Source organism: Prionailurus bengalensis, chromosome X, assembly GCF_016509475.1.
Source record: "Prionailurus bengalensis isolate Pbe53 chromosome X, Fcat_Pben_1.1_paternal_pri, whole genome shotgun sequence".
NCBI lineage: Eukaryota > Metazoa > Chordata > Mammalia > Carnivora > Felidae > Prionailurus > Prionailurus bengalensis.
In genome coordinates, this window is record NC_057361.1 from 111,181,997 (window position 1) to 111,196,514 (window position 14,518).

Below are 14,518 nucleotides of genomic sequence, written 5' to 3' on the forward strand. Positions count from 1 at the left end.
TAAGTACTAATAGGACACAATCTGTTTATAGTAATAAGCCGTGGGTCTTTAACAGGTGGTTACAGACATCAATACTGAGCCATGAAAATATGTCCTGGTACTTCAGACATGAGAGTAGTCAGGTGCAGCCCATCCCGGATCCCAGATGTGGTACACCATGTTAAGCTGTCAGTCTGTGGGATAAGCTGGGTTTTTCTCACTCAATTCTGAAGGCAGAGCGACTATATGCGACACCATAATCTTAAGGGATAAGTGTCACGTATTGCCATAGAGTAGGTCCTGAAAAATACCTGTCACTAAACACTACTTTTGAGATAAAGCTATGATGAAAAATATGCCAATCTAAGCTCTCAGAGGGATTATTACACGGAGGTACACTCCAAACTTATCTGATGTCTTACCTTACTGGGATTTTAAAAAGTCTTCAGCTGCCATAAATACTTCATGCTCTACCAAATCAAGTCCTCCTCTACATGATCCAGTTTTCCTTCAAAGCCTCTCCACGAATAATCTGGACTTACCTGAAGCGAGGTAGGAGATGCGAACTACCATGCTAGCAAGCAGGAGGGTGCTTCATTACCTTCATTCTAGGGCATGCACTCAGGCTAACTAACATAGCAGTTCCCCAAATCAGAAAGAACCGAGCGTATGTTTCCGCTTCCAGGAAAACTAAAGCAAAAATGAAATCCAAAAATGTCTGCGGGGGACCAAGAACTGTAGGGCTAGGCAAACATTCTCTCCTCTTGCCAGTAAGCAGAGCTTCCTGTGGGGCAGGGGCCAAAGGAAGAACTAGCCACAGAAAGAAAAGAGCTGGGATGCAGAAGACGATGCTAAAGTTTCTAATCCCCAAACCATCACGACAGGGGCCGCTAAGAAGAGCCACCGGGCCTTGACCTTGGCATGATTTTAGTCTGCCCTATGCCTAAACAAACTTCCGATCAAATGACTTTAGGACATGAATCAATGCCTTTGAATATTATGTCCACGATCCACTGTTTACTTTTTTCTTCCTGTGCCCCCTTCCTTTTGGCTCTGTAGTCTGTCTCGTATATTTCCTTCCCCGTTGGTACTTCCATTGGCTGTGCCATATTTAAAGTTGTAAGGGGGCTCCTGGCTGGCTCTGTCAGTGGAGCATGTGACTCTTGATCTTGGGGTTGTCAGTTTGGCCCCATGGTGGGTGTAGAGATTACTTTAAAAAAAAAACAAAAAACCTCTGGGGGGCCTGGCCGGCTCGGTCAGTGGAGTGTGTGGCTCTTGATCTCGGGGTTGTGAGTTTGAGCCCTATGCTGGGTGTAGAGATTATGTAAAAATAAAATCTTTAAGGAAGAGAAAAAGTTGTACGTGCACTGCCCTGAGCCATTAGGAGGAAAGCCACCACCTAAACCTAAAACACAAACAAGCAAAACCCAAATAACAAATAACCTATTTTAGCATGAGAGCATGGGAGCTATAGACAACAACTGGTGTATATCACTACCTTGTTTGGATGTGATTGCAATGAGCTGTGCATGCGTACATGTGCATCTGAATATGTATACACTGTTGCCTGTAGGTCTTATCTTCACCTAATTCCTTCACCGTCAAACTGAAGATTGTGAAGTTCTTCCCATTTTGTTACGAACACCAAATGAAAGACTTGTTAGTGCTAGAAATTGGTCCCTTTCCACCAAAGTCCTCAAAACAGAGGGTTTTTTTTTTATGTTTTTATTTATTTATCTTGAGAGAGAGAGACAGAGAGAGCATGAGCAGGGTCTCAGCAGGGGCTGAGGGAGAGAGAGGGAGAAGAGAATCCCAAGCAGGCTTCACACTGTCAGTGCAGAGACTGACGTGGGGCTCGAACTCATGAACTGTCACATCATGACCTGAGCCGAAACCGAGAATCAGAGGCTTAACCGACTGAGCCGCTCAGGCGCCTCTACATAGTGTTCTTAAAATAAATGCATTAGCATTCCCCTTTCTCTGCATCCTTGCCAACATCTGTTGGTGGGAATGCACAGTGGTGTAGTCACTCTGGAAAAAAGTATGGAGGTTCTTCAAAAAGTTAAAAATACCCTAAAACCAAGCAATTTCACTACTAGGTATCCATCCAAAGGATACAAAATGCTGATTCGGAGGAGCACATGCACCCCAATGTTTCTTTTTTAATTTTTTAATGTTTATTTATTTTTGAGAAACAGAGACAGCATGAGTGGGGGAGGGGCAGAGAGAGAGAGGGAGACCCAGAATCTGAAGCAGGCTCCAGGCTCTGAGCTGTCAGCACAGAGCCCGATGTGGGGCTCGAACTCATGAGCCTTGAGGGCATGACCTGAGCCAAAGTCGGACGCTCAACCGACTGAGCCACCCAGGTGCCCTGCACCCCAATGTTTATAGCTGTGCTATCAACAATAGCCAAACTATGAAAACAGCCCAAATGTCCATTGACAAATGCATAAAAATGTGGTATAGAGAGAGATCTAGATCTATATCTATATCTGTATCTGTATCTAGATAGAACTTCACCATCTTCAGTTTGATGGTAAAGGAAAGAAGTGAAGATAAGACCCATAGGCTACAGAGTGTGTATGTGTGTGTGTGTGTGTGTGTATGTATTGTGTGTGTATATATATTTATATATAATGGACTACTACTAGGCAATGAGAAAGAATGAAATCTTCCCATTTGCAACGTGGATGGAACTAGAGTGCATTATGCTAAGCAAAATAAGTCAGAGAAAGACACATATCATATTTCACTCATACGTGGAATTTGAGAAACACAACAGATGAACATAGGGGAAGGGAAGGAAAAATAAGATAAAAACAGGGAGGGAGGCAGACCATAAGAGACTCTTAAATATAGAGAACTGAGGGTTTCTGTAGGGGAGGTGGGGGGGGGGGATGGTTAAATGGGTCACGGCATTAAGGAGGGCACTTGTTGGGATGAGCACTGGGTGTCATATGTAAGGACCACTGGGTTCTACTCCTGTAGCCAAGATTACAGTGTGTATGGTAACTAAGTTGAATTTAAAGAAAAGAATAAAATAAAATAAAATAAAATAAAATAAAATAAAATAAAATAAAATAATAAAAATAAAATAAAATAATAAAAATAAAATTAAAATAATAAAACTAAACTAAACTAAACTAAACTAAAATAAAATAACTGCATTATGGGAATGTCTGGTTGGCCCAGTCAATCGGGTGTCTGACTCTTGATTTCAGCTCAGGTCATCATGTTGTGGTTTATGGGACTGGGCCCGGTGTCGGGCTCTACACGTACAGTGTGGGGCCTGCTTGGGATTTTCTCTCTCCCTCCCTCCCAGCCCCTCCCCTGCTCACACATGCTCTCTCTCTCAAAAAATAAAATAAGCTTAAAAATTAAGTAGCTTATGAAAACAATCAACTATTCTCCCTCACCTTTCCTAGATTATAGGGACCAAAAGAAGATATTTTTTGCTCTCATTTTTAAAATTATATTCCATATGTCAGGAATTGGGTGTTAAGGGATGATCTCATGCTCACTCCCACTGATTGATATGCCACAGTCTATCCATCCAACCCAGTAGAAGAGAGAGAAAAATAGTCTCTTACCCTACTTGTCTGCAATAGGTTTTGCGATAGGAACAAAAATCCTTGAAAATTAAAACAATTGCTTTGTATATTCCTGCTTTGGCCTTTCCAATTAAGCAGAGTAATTCTGAAGAGGCATTATGAACATGGGAAGACTTGTCTGATCAGTGGAAATAAGCGTGCGTTACACACATGGTGTGTGTGTGTGTGTGTGTGTGTGTGTGTGTGTGTGTAATTTCTCAGGTGAAATGCGAGGTAAGATCACAGAGGAGGGAGAGGAGGCACCCTCAGGGAAATCTGCCCCTGCACATCTCAGGGAGTATATTCTCTAATGCCAGGTGCCTCACGTATTCCACTGAGAGAGTCCCAGAGTCATCCTGAGCAAACACAAAATAGATACTGATTTGTTATGTGCAGAAGTGGCTATGTGGAACTGCCAAGAAGATAACAGCAATATTCAGGAGCTGACCTGGATCCAGGCCCAACCAGTCCAGCAACATGACAAGGAGCAAGACCAGCCAGGACTGAATCACAAAGGGGGCTAAGGTGTCATGCCACAAAGTACAAGTCCTTACATATACAGAACTGATAAGCCTCAAAATCGCTAGGGACGCATGAAACCCTATGGGAGGTGTGCTGATGGTAGGAGAAGCTACTTGACCACACACATACGGCTGAGAGAAAAACACTCGGGAGAATGACTGCAAAGGGGTGTAAAGAGCAAAGGTGAAGGAGAGGCTAGCATTTAGGTGGTGGTCCAAGATGATGGCGCTGGGAGACCTGAAGGTTTGGCTGCCCTGTCCTCAAGGTTAAGGGTGAGCCATGCGGAATCCAGAGGTGGTGAGAGAAGCCTGATAGAGCTCAGGGTTCACGTGAAAATGGGTGGAAAACCGATGACGGTGGATAAACAAAATGTGCCATATCCAGACAGTGCAATATTATTTGGCCATAAAAAGGAATTAAGTACTGATACATGCTTCATTGTGGATGAACCCTAAAAACATTATGCTAAGTAAATGAGTCTATTTATATGGAACATCCAGAATAGGTAAATCCATAGAGACAGAAAGCGGACTGTTGGTTGGTTGCCATGGGCTGGGGGAAGCGGGGAATGGAGAATGACTGCTAATGAGGACAAGCTCTCTCTTTGGAGCGATGCAAAGGTCTTAAAACTAGACAGAGGTGGTGATTATACAACATCATGGATGTACGAAATGCCACTGAATTGTATACCTTACACAGGTTAATTTTATGTTATGTGAATTTCACTTCAATTACACACACACAATCAATAAGGAGGGGTAGAGCCTCTGTTTTGACACCGCTGAGGGGAACTCTCCCTGGACTGCTTCTCGTTAAGCTGTAAACTCCTCAGCAGGAGCAGGCACTGGATTCTACTTATCACTATGCCCCACAGGGCCCAGTGTATGAGAAGTGCTCAGTCTTTGTTGCATGAACCTGAATGATCAGATGCTAAATGTACAGACAACATCGCATTTTTTTCAAACTAGCAGTTTTTGAACACGTGTAAGTTTAAGCATCTCCTGTTACACTAATTTAAAGACAAACTTGATTAAACAGTACAGTGGGGCTTACCTTCCAGAGGGTATCAAACCATCCAGAAGAAGAATGAAAATTTTAGTCCGTGATCCAGATATTTAGCCTCACAGTTCTCAAAGGGTGTGTGAGGATGTATTTACTACACTGCTTACTCTTCATACAGGTATTTTCAGCACCAATGCAGGCAAAGCCTACGTTTACCTGTTAAGCCCAGGGTTAACGTACTCCCATGGGATCCTTTATGCTTCTCTTGGTCCCAGGGATTCTCTAACTGAAATTCTCCGTAGTTTGACAGAGGCAATTGTACGAAAGCTCTGCCTATACGATACATGGTAGCTCAGATCGAAAGCGCGTACCCTCACATGAGCCAAGTTCACTAATTCCAAGATTTCTCTGCTAAATCCCAGAATCCAATGTTTATCTCAAGCCAAGATGGGGTGCGGGGTGGGTTGTGGTGGGGAGGTTACGAGGACAAATAGCAGCTTTATGTGGTACTCCGTCAGACGAGATCTGTGGAAACATTCTCTTCGTTCACGTTTTAACTGATTAGTTTCATAAGAGCCAACAATTGAAAGGATGTGAAATACGACCATATTTAGAGAAACAGTGGTTTGAACTCTTTAAAAGTTGAGTGGTCTATATGTACATGTGTACAAGGAGGGTATAAATAGCTCTGACAACCCAGCTGACATGGATATTGATCCATATTTTCTTTAGTATCAATATGTTCCTTTTAATCAGGTGTCTCCACTGACAAGTCTCATTTCCCTTCAGGATCCTTGATTTTCATACATTTTCTTGACTGAGAGTAAAATACTTTGAAAGGAATATAAACCCAACCTGTAACTATAACAAGGTTACAACTGATTTGGCCATATGAAGTGGCAACTGTTACTTAAGACTAAACGAAATGAGAAATTCAAAGAAAAGCTCTGGAAAGACATTTTACTATCGATGAGATGTGCGGTGTGAAGTTAATCTTTATAAATGGTACAAATGGAGGGCACACATGTCCTCAGGCTACAGAACTCTGTACTACTAAATGTATATCCTTGAGTAATTTTTTTTTTTAAATCTAGTTTGACACTATTCCCTAGTCCAATCATTGCATTAGGTCAGTAATTTAAGTATAGGTTAATTATAACCTGAGGTTACTAACCAAGAGTTACTTCCTGGATTATATTACCCTTCTATCTGCAGATATGTATGATTTCCTTACTTCCTTTCTCCCTCCCTCCCTCCCTCTCGACCTTCCTTCCTTCCTTCCTTCCTTCCTTCCTTCCTTCCTTCTTGCCCTCCCTCCCTAGATACCACCTATCAACAATAAAATTTGTTTTGAAACAACAGACTTTTCAGAAGGGGTTTGGAATAATAGCTTTTCTCGATACTATTTGTTTTATGTTATTATTTTGTTTGATACCATGAGATATTTAAAGCTAGCAAATTAAACAAAAAATACTTCAGTTAACAGTTCTTTTGATGGTGCAAAAGTTCATTTCACTGATTTTTAGGCTCATTCAAATTTAGCAGGCTTTGGATTCCATCATTTGAGAGAAGAGGACTTTCTTGATTCTCGGGAAACATCCTTCATGAAAGTATACTGTGCATGAAGTAGTTTATATGAGCAAAATTCAATTTAAAAAAATCTCACCGCAGGGGTACCTGGGTGGTTCAAGGGGTTAAGTGGCAGACTCTTGATCTCAGCCCAGGTCATGATCTTGCAGTTCGTAAGATCGAGCCCACCACGAGGCTACATGCTGACACTGTGCGGAGCCTGCTTCTGATTCTCTTTCCGCCCCTCCCCTGCTGATGCACTCTCTCTCAAAATGAATAAATGAACTTAAAAACACTTTTTTTAAATCCCACCAGGGCACCTGGGTGGCTTCGTCGGTCGAGCATCTGCATCTGACTCTGGATTTCAACTCAGGTCATGAGCTCACGGTCATGGCCCTGAGCCCCACGTTGGGCTCTGTGCTAAGCGTGGAGCCTGCTTGGGATTCCCTCTCTCCCTCTCTCTCTGCCCCTAACCTGCTTATGCATGCTTGCTCTGTCTGTCTCCCTCAAAATAAATAAAAGAAACTTTGGAAAAAAAATACCACTAATTCAAAAAACACAGGCATGGGAAGAAATTCTTTTGAATTAACTAAAACTGGATCATCTGATTTTGTTTTTCTTAAAGAGCAATAGGAGATACATCCATCAGGATTACAACATTTGGCCTTAAACAAACACAACAATAGAGAAACCAGTATTAGCACCTGATATATAGTAGGTGCTCAAATATTTGTTAAATGAGTAAATAAATGAATACATTAACAAATAAATGTACTGTCAACTAAAATTTCTTCTTTAAGAACAGACCATGGTTAGGGGTGCTTGGGTGGCTTAGTCAGTTAAGCATCTGACTTGATTTTGGTTTAGGTCACGATCTCACCATTTGTGAGATCAAGCCCTGCACTGGGCTCTGTGCTGTCAGAGCAGAGCCTGAAGCCTGCTTCGGATTCTGTGTCTCCTTCTCTCTCTGCCCCTCTCCGGCTCTTGCTCTCTCTCTCTCTCTCTCTCTCTCTCTCTCAAAAATAAATAAATATTGGGGCGCCCAGGTGGCTCAGCTGGTTAAGCCTCCGACTTCGGCTCAGGTCATGGTCTCACGGTTTGTGAGTTCGAGCCCCACGTCAGGCTCTGTGCTGACAGCTCAGGGCCTGGAGCCTGCTTCAGATTCTGGGTTTCCCTCTCTCTCTGCCCCACTCCCACTTGCACCCTGTCTCTCAAAATGAATAAACATTAAAACAATTTTTTAAATAAATATTTTAAAAATTAAAAAAAACAGACCATAGTTAGAAGATATGCTGCTTAAAACAAATTAGTATTCAGGAATTGTTCATTTTTACCCTATTAGCATACCAGTGGGTAAGTCACTGGGATGGTTTCTCATGAAGCTTATGTAAGAACCACATATTTGACCTGTGGGCATTTTCTTTTTTTTAAAGATGATATTGTTTATACCTGTTTTAAAGCATCTGCTTTTTATAAAGCCAAATACCAATGGCTTTTCTCTGACACTTTAAAAAAATATGTCATAGCAGTTAAGTACATTTTCATGATTCTACTTAGAACCTGATGAGCTTTTAGGATGATAAATATGCACGATTTCTCCAGAGCGGAGTGGATGCGTGGGGCCATTAGTCCCTGTAGCCTGATTCACATTTGCTGGAGGCAAGTCGATCTCCCTGCAAGTTCAATGACTCATCCAGGGTGGCATGCAACTTCAGTCTCATTAGCACCTCATTCTCACTGTCCCAGGTCAGTAACACGGCTTAGTTGAGAAATAAGCGGGTTTTCAGCCGTGTGCTTGGGAAGAGGAGAGGTGGAGGGGGAAGAGGAGAGGTGGAGGGGGAAGGGAGAAAGGGAGAAGGAACAGAAGAAACCTGGATTGGGCTTCTGGTATGTGCCAGCTGGCTAGGGACTTTACATTCATGACCTCACCTAATAGTTATAACAGCCCTGCGAGATGCCCTTGCCTTATAGAGGAGGACCTTGGGACTGTCTAGGTTAAGTGACTCACCCAAGGCCCCACGCGGTGAGTAGCGGGACAGAGATACAAACCCAAGTTCATCTGGCTCCAAAGCCTTCCTCTGTCCGTTACATTACATGGCTAATTCATAAGCCATTTAGCATCATGACCTGTCCTGATGTTGGTCCCCACTAGACTATAAGCTCCTCAAAGCAAGTAACTTGCCTGTCTTCACCCTCATATCCCTAGCACTAACTTGGTGCCTAACCCACAGGATCTCAAAACATAAATGTATGAATGAATGAATGAGAAAAAAAACCCCACCGACTGCCAGAGCAGAAGGGCTCTAATCCAACCACCTCACTTTTTAGACGGGGAAACCAAGGTTCAGAGAGATTAAGTCACTTGCCCTAGATTAAGCAACTCTTTAGTAAAAGATTCCGAACCCGAGTTCAAGTATCTTCTGTATTCCCCCTTACAAGATGCTGCTACTTGGGACAGGTTTGGAAGCATGTTCGTCAGCTCCACATGGTTTCCTAAGCATTCTCCTCCTCCTAATTTCGTCCCTTAATCACAAACTGTTCCTTACACATGCGAAGCAAGGGAGGTTAGGAATGCCACGAGCCCACTAGAACGAAAGCTTCGCCGGGACAGGAAATTTTGCCTGGCTTGTTCACTTCAACATGACTGGCGCTTAGAAGGTGCTCAGTAAATATTTGCTGAATAAATATTCTTTCCTTTCCAGCGATGAGCAAATTCTTCATAGATGACAGATGTTAGCACAGATTCTATTAACACCCGGTGATCAACCGTTTCAGCAAAACTGCTTGATGAAATGGCACTCCTCTTTCCCTCCCTATTCTTTCCTCCGTCTTCGTCTATAAAATGGGGGAAATAATGGCATTTATTCCAGAGGACTGGTGTAAGGATAAAAAGAGTTAATACAGACAAGCACTTAGCATGGCGCTTCATATGCCGTTAACTCTCACTAAATGATACCTATTGGTATGTATGTGATTTCCTCAAACCCCTTAAATAAGGGTCCACATAATGAGGCGATGCAATAAGCCAAAGTTGTTTTATGCTGCACACCTTGTAAAATGTCCCTGAATGCACAGTTCTCTACATGCTTCCAAGTTTGTAAATTCACAGATGCTCACGTGTATGTTTTTCCTAGAATTTTTCTTCTGTAATTAATGAAGGCAGAGAGAAGACATAACTAACCTTGAGATGAACATATAATGACTCTTTCCCAAGTTCTGCTATATTTAACATTCAAAAAAGAGTACCTCTCCACGAGTTCTTGTCCATTCCAGCAAAGAGTGTCGTTTTCAGCCACAGGACTGTGGCTGCAGACGTAGCCAGGCAAAGCACTATAGAAGCTGATGAAAGATTTCAACTTCTGAATTAGTTCCCTGAAAGAAAAAGAAAACATCTGTGCATAAGAGGCAAGTAAACCCAGTATGAGAAAAGTTTAATTTCCTTATCAGCATGACAGAAAGGCTCTGCCAGGCTGATTAGAGCCATAAATGATTTTAAAAGACATTCTAGGCTACAAGGCCACAATTTAGTTAAAAAAAAAATCAATAAAATGATATTAGGGGAAAAAAAAAGTTGTTTGCCATATAAGGTGCCTCTCCTATCAGAAGGATGATTTAATTCCAACGTTCATTTTCTAGCACGTTCAGCTTCCATTGTTTGTTCAGAATGCTGTTACCTACATTCTCAAAGGTGCTGATTACAAAGCACACTGGAGCACTACATATCTTTCGGTTTCTGGGTGTAATTGAGTGCATTGATTGTAATTTACAATGCTATTACCCTAGAGATGGCCCCTTTCCATGCAGGCTCGGGCTAACAGTTGCAGATCACAATTGCAGGGTGCTCAGAGCACTGTAGGCGCTATGAAATTCTCCTGACAATATAGTCAGAGAAACTCACATCTGCTAGAGGAGGAAGGTTTCTTTGTTCTTTGTGTGTATATTGTGGTGCCCATGGGTGTGGGGGGGAGATAGGAGGGAGTGAATCCTAGTATGTTTTATTTATTTGCTTTGGCTTTTATTTTACATATAAGACAAATTGTGTGTGTGTGTGTGTGTGTGTGTGAGAGAGAGAGAGAGAGACAGAGACAGAGAGAGAGAGAGAGACAGAGAGAGAGAGAGAGAGAGAGAGAGAGACAGGGAGGAGGAGGAGAGAGTGAGCACATTATATATGCAAATATGTATCAATACACATACTCATATTACCCAGCAAAATTTCTGGCCTATTATTTTGTTTCAGATGTACAGGGACACACAAAATAAGGCGCTACAGACTGGAGAGAAGTGGGTATGTTTTTAAAGAAATATTAAAATATCTATACAATAGATGTCCGATGGTAAACAAACAAAAATAAAATACTCCTTATTTTTCTAAAGCAGTGTTGTTGGTAGAAAGGAAGTTAAAGCATTCTTCACAATCAAGGCTATCTTAAGTCTCTACTAAGTTTTTGGAGACTCTGGCCAGGGAATTTGCTGGCAGTGGAGTAATTATTCAATACTGTCTCCAGGCTAAGAATGGACTGGCCTGATATATAGGCCTCTGGAGGAGCCAGAGGCCTGAATCTCATTTGGACACTGGTGGGAGTCCTGAGCCCAGAAATGCCTTCTGGGGCTTGTTCTCCGATCTCGCCAAAAGAGGAAGACTGGTGGAAATTATTTTCTTGCATTTTTCCACTTTGCTACTATAAAACGATTCATTTCAACTGATGATTTGGAAGAGAGAGCATGCTTATAATACTCAGCACATCTTCACAAAGGCTAGGGGCACGGTAAGGCCAGGGTGATGGAAAGAACAGTGCGAGAAAGGGTACTGGGATATATAAAACTTCTGATACCCCAACAGTTGCCTCCTGCTATGCTCAAACCCCCTCGCAGCCTACTTCTGGGCACTGAGCTCCATCACCTTCCAAAGTGAAGAGGCTCAATACAGGGCTCTGAAAATAAAAGTCAACATTATAGTTTCTAACAGGAAAAAGATGGGTTCAATTAACGCTAATAGGAGAGATGCTCTGTTTTACAAGGTAATAATATAGTTCCCAAGAGTGGAAACTGAAAGACTAAAGGCTGAAGCTGAGTAATTCCCCCCTCTCCATGAGGAAATGGAATATGGTCATTAGTCTGGGGGGGGGGGGGGGCGGGTGACGGCCTGCTCTTTAATGAAAGAGTTTCCCTTAGGCCTCCTCCTACCTCCAAACTCTCTCTGAGATAGCACATGGGAAGAAAAATTGAATTCATGGCAAAGCCTTCCAATTTAACTTCCCTAGAAGTTTAAAAAAAAAAAAAGGCTCTGAGCTTCTCCCCGCCCCTGAACCCTTACAGTTTCCCTGGATGATCATAAAGGTCACTGGCAAGTTGGAGAAGATTCACAGAGGGTCTGCCTAAATGTCAAGGGGATAAGGGGCGGCCATAAACATAAGACCTCCCACTTTCGTATGGAAGGATATTACTCGGTGGGGTCGAGATAAATGTCTACGAAAACCGCAAAGAATGTGACTAATGTGAACACAGTCTGGGTCATCGAATTCTAGAACTCAGGGGAATCTCTTTGAAACTTGAGCAAGGTAACTTGGGGACATAAAAGGCCATCCCATGTCATAGAGTACTCGTTACTGCCACAGGACATGCAGGATGGACCTAGGAAGAGATTGTGTTTTCAAAACTTGCTTGTGACTTAGTTATTTTGAATTTAGAGCACAGTTTCATTTAGTGACCGTGCTATAATGCTGGTTGCATTCTCAGAGCTATCCTGTAAAACCTGTTAGGAGTGGCAGGTAAGAGCACTGATTTTGGAGTCTGGCCCACATGAGTGTCGAATGCCAGCTACTCCCTTACTTACTTAGCAGTGAGACGTTAAGCAGATTCTAAACTCCTCTGGGGCTTAGTTTCCTTAATTGTAAAATGAAGCTAAGGACGGGCTGCTATGATGACTACTTGGGACAATGCATGTAAAGGGTGTAGCATAGGACCTGGCACAAAGTAATCCCCCCATAACATTAATTGCTGCCAATATTACCATTACTATAAGCCTGTAGAATATAAATATTTAATGAAATATATATTATATTCCAGAAAGTATGCAAGGTAACTAAGATATTTTTCGCCTTCCAGATAACTATTTTATTTTATATGCACAAGATGAATAAATCCTTCATCTTTTGAGGTGGTTATTAATAAGCACAACCATGTTCTCTCCCCAAATATTTTTCCTGGGATTCTTCTTCAACGACCAACTGGCTATTGGGCTGGGTAAACCCCTGGACTAATCTGGGATAGCAGTTTGAATGGTCTTTGCCTGGTAAGATGAAGTCAAGTTAAACATCAATTAAGCCTCAGGCAATGCAAATCAAAGCCACAGTGAGATATCACTTCACACCCACTAGGATGACTACATTAAAAAGGACAATAAAATAAAATAAAATAAAATAAAATAAAATAAAATAAAAAGGAGCACAAGTGCTGGTGAAGATGTGGAGAAATTGGAACCCTCATATTGTGGGTGGGAATGCAAAATGGTGCCGCTGCTGTGGAAAACAGTTTGGTGGCTCCTCACAAAGTCAAGTACAGAAGTTACCATATGACCCAGCAATTCCGCTCCTAGGCGTATACCCCAAAGAACTACAAATGAGTGCTCAAAGAAGTACATGTATATGCATGCTTACAGCAGTACTATTAGCGACAGCCAAAAGGCAGAACAAGACAGAGGTCCATCAACCGATGAATGGATAAACAAATACACAGTCCATACAATGGAGTATTATTTGGCTTTCAAGAGGAATAAAGTATTCATATATGCTGCAACATGGGGGAACCTTGAAAACATTATGCTAATAAGTGCAATAAGCCAATCATGGAAGACCGCATATTATAGGATGCCATTTACATGAAATGTCTAGCATAGGCAAATCTATAGAGACACAAGGTAGATTAGTGGTTGCTTCTTAGGGTTGGTGTGGGGAGATGAGGAGGGTTGAAGAATGATAGCTAAAGGGCATGGGACTTCTTTTTGAGGTGATGAAAATGTTTTAAAGTTGATTGTGGATTGTGGTGAGGGTTGTACAACTCTGTGACTATACTAAAAACAGTTGAATTATATACTTATTTTTTTTAATTTTTTTTTATAATTTTTTTAACATTTATTTATTTTTGAGACAGAGAGCATGAACAGGGGAGGGGCAGAGAGAGAGGGAGACACAGAATCGGAAGCAGGCTCCAGGCTCTGAGCCATCAGCCCAGAGCCTGACGCGGGGCTCAAACTCACGGACCGTGAGATCGTGACCTGAGCTGAAGTCGGACGCTCAACCGACTGAGCCACCCAGGCGCCCCTGAATTATATACTTTAAATGGATGAACTGTATGTTATCCCAGATTTATTGAGATATAACCCCCCAAAAAGGGTTGAGAAGAGGTGAGCTACATCTCAGAGGAAGAGAGGCTTGTCTCCTAGGAGGAGCAATGCCCACTGGGGCAATGGAAGGAGCCAGATGTGCATGGGCATGAACTAAGAGCATGAGTGAGGAGGGAGAAAAGAAATTTGCAGGAGCTGTAAACAATGGTTAAAATCTATTTCTTCCTTCATTTTTAAAAATAAGGCCTGTTGGTGGGGCACCTGGGTGGCTCAGTCGGTTAAGCATCTAACTCTTTTTTTTTTAATTTTTATTTATTCTTGAGAGAGAGAGAGAGAGAGAGAGAGAGAGAGAGGAGGGGCAGAGAGAGAGAGAGAGAGAGAGAGAGAATGAGAGGGAGAAGGAGAAGGAGACACAGAATCTGAAGCAGGCTCCAGGTTCTGAGCTGTGAGCACAGAGCCCAAGCAGGGCTCAAACCCACGAACCGTGAGATCATGACCTGAGTCGACGTCAGAT

The 14,518-nt window shown here is 42.3% G+C and overlaps 1 protein-coding gene across 2 annotated transcripts in view; it reads right to left on the reverse strand.

Annotated features, from left to right (window-relative positions):
- The window catches only part of GPC3 (glypican 3), a 420,580-nt gene that overhangs the window by 118,800 nt on the left and 287,262 nt on the right, over window positions 1–14,518 (reverse strand). For both annotated transcript variants that reach the window (XM_043570776.1, XM_043570777.1), the window contains exon 5: window positions 9,909–10,034. In XM_043570776.1, the coding sequence (XP_043426711.1) occupies window positions 9,909–10,034 (126 nt within the window). The remainder of the gene's footprint in view (window positions 1–9,908; window positions 10,035–14,518) is intronic.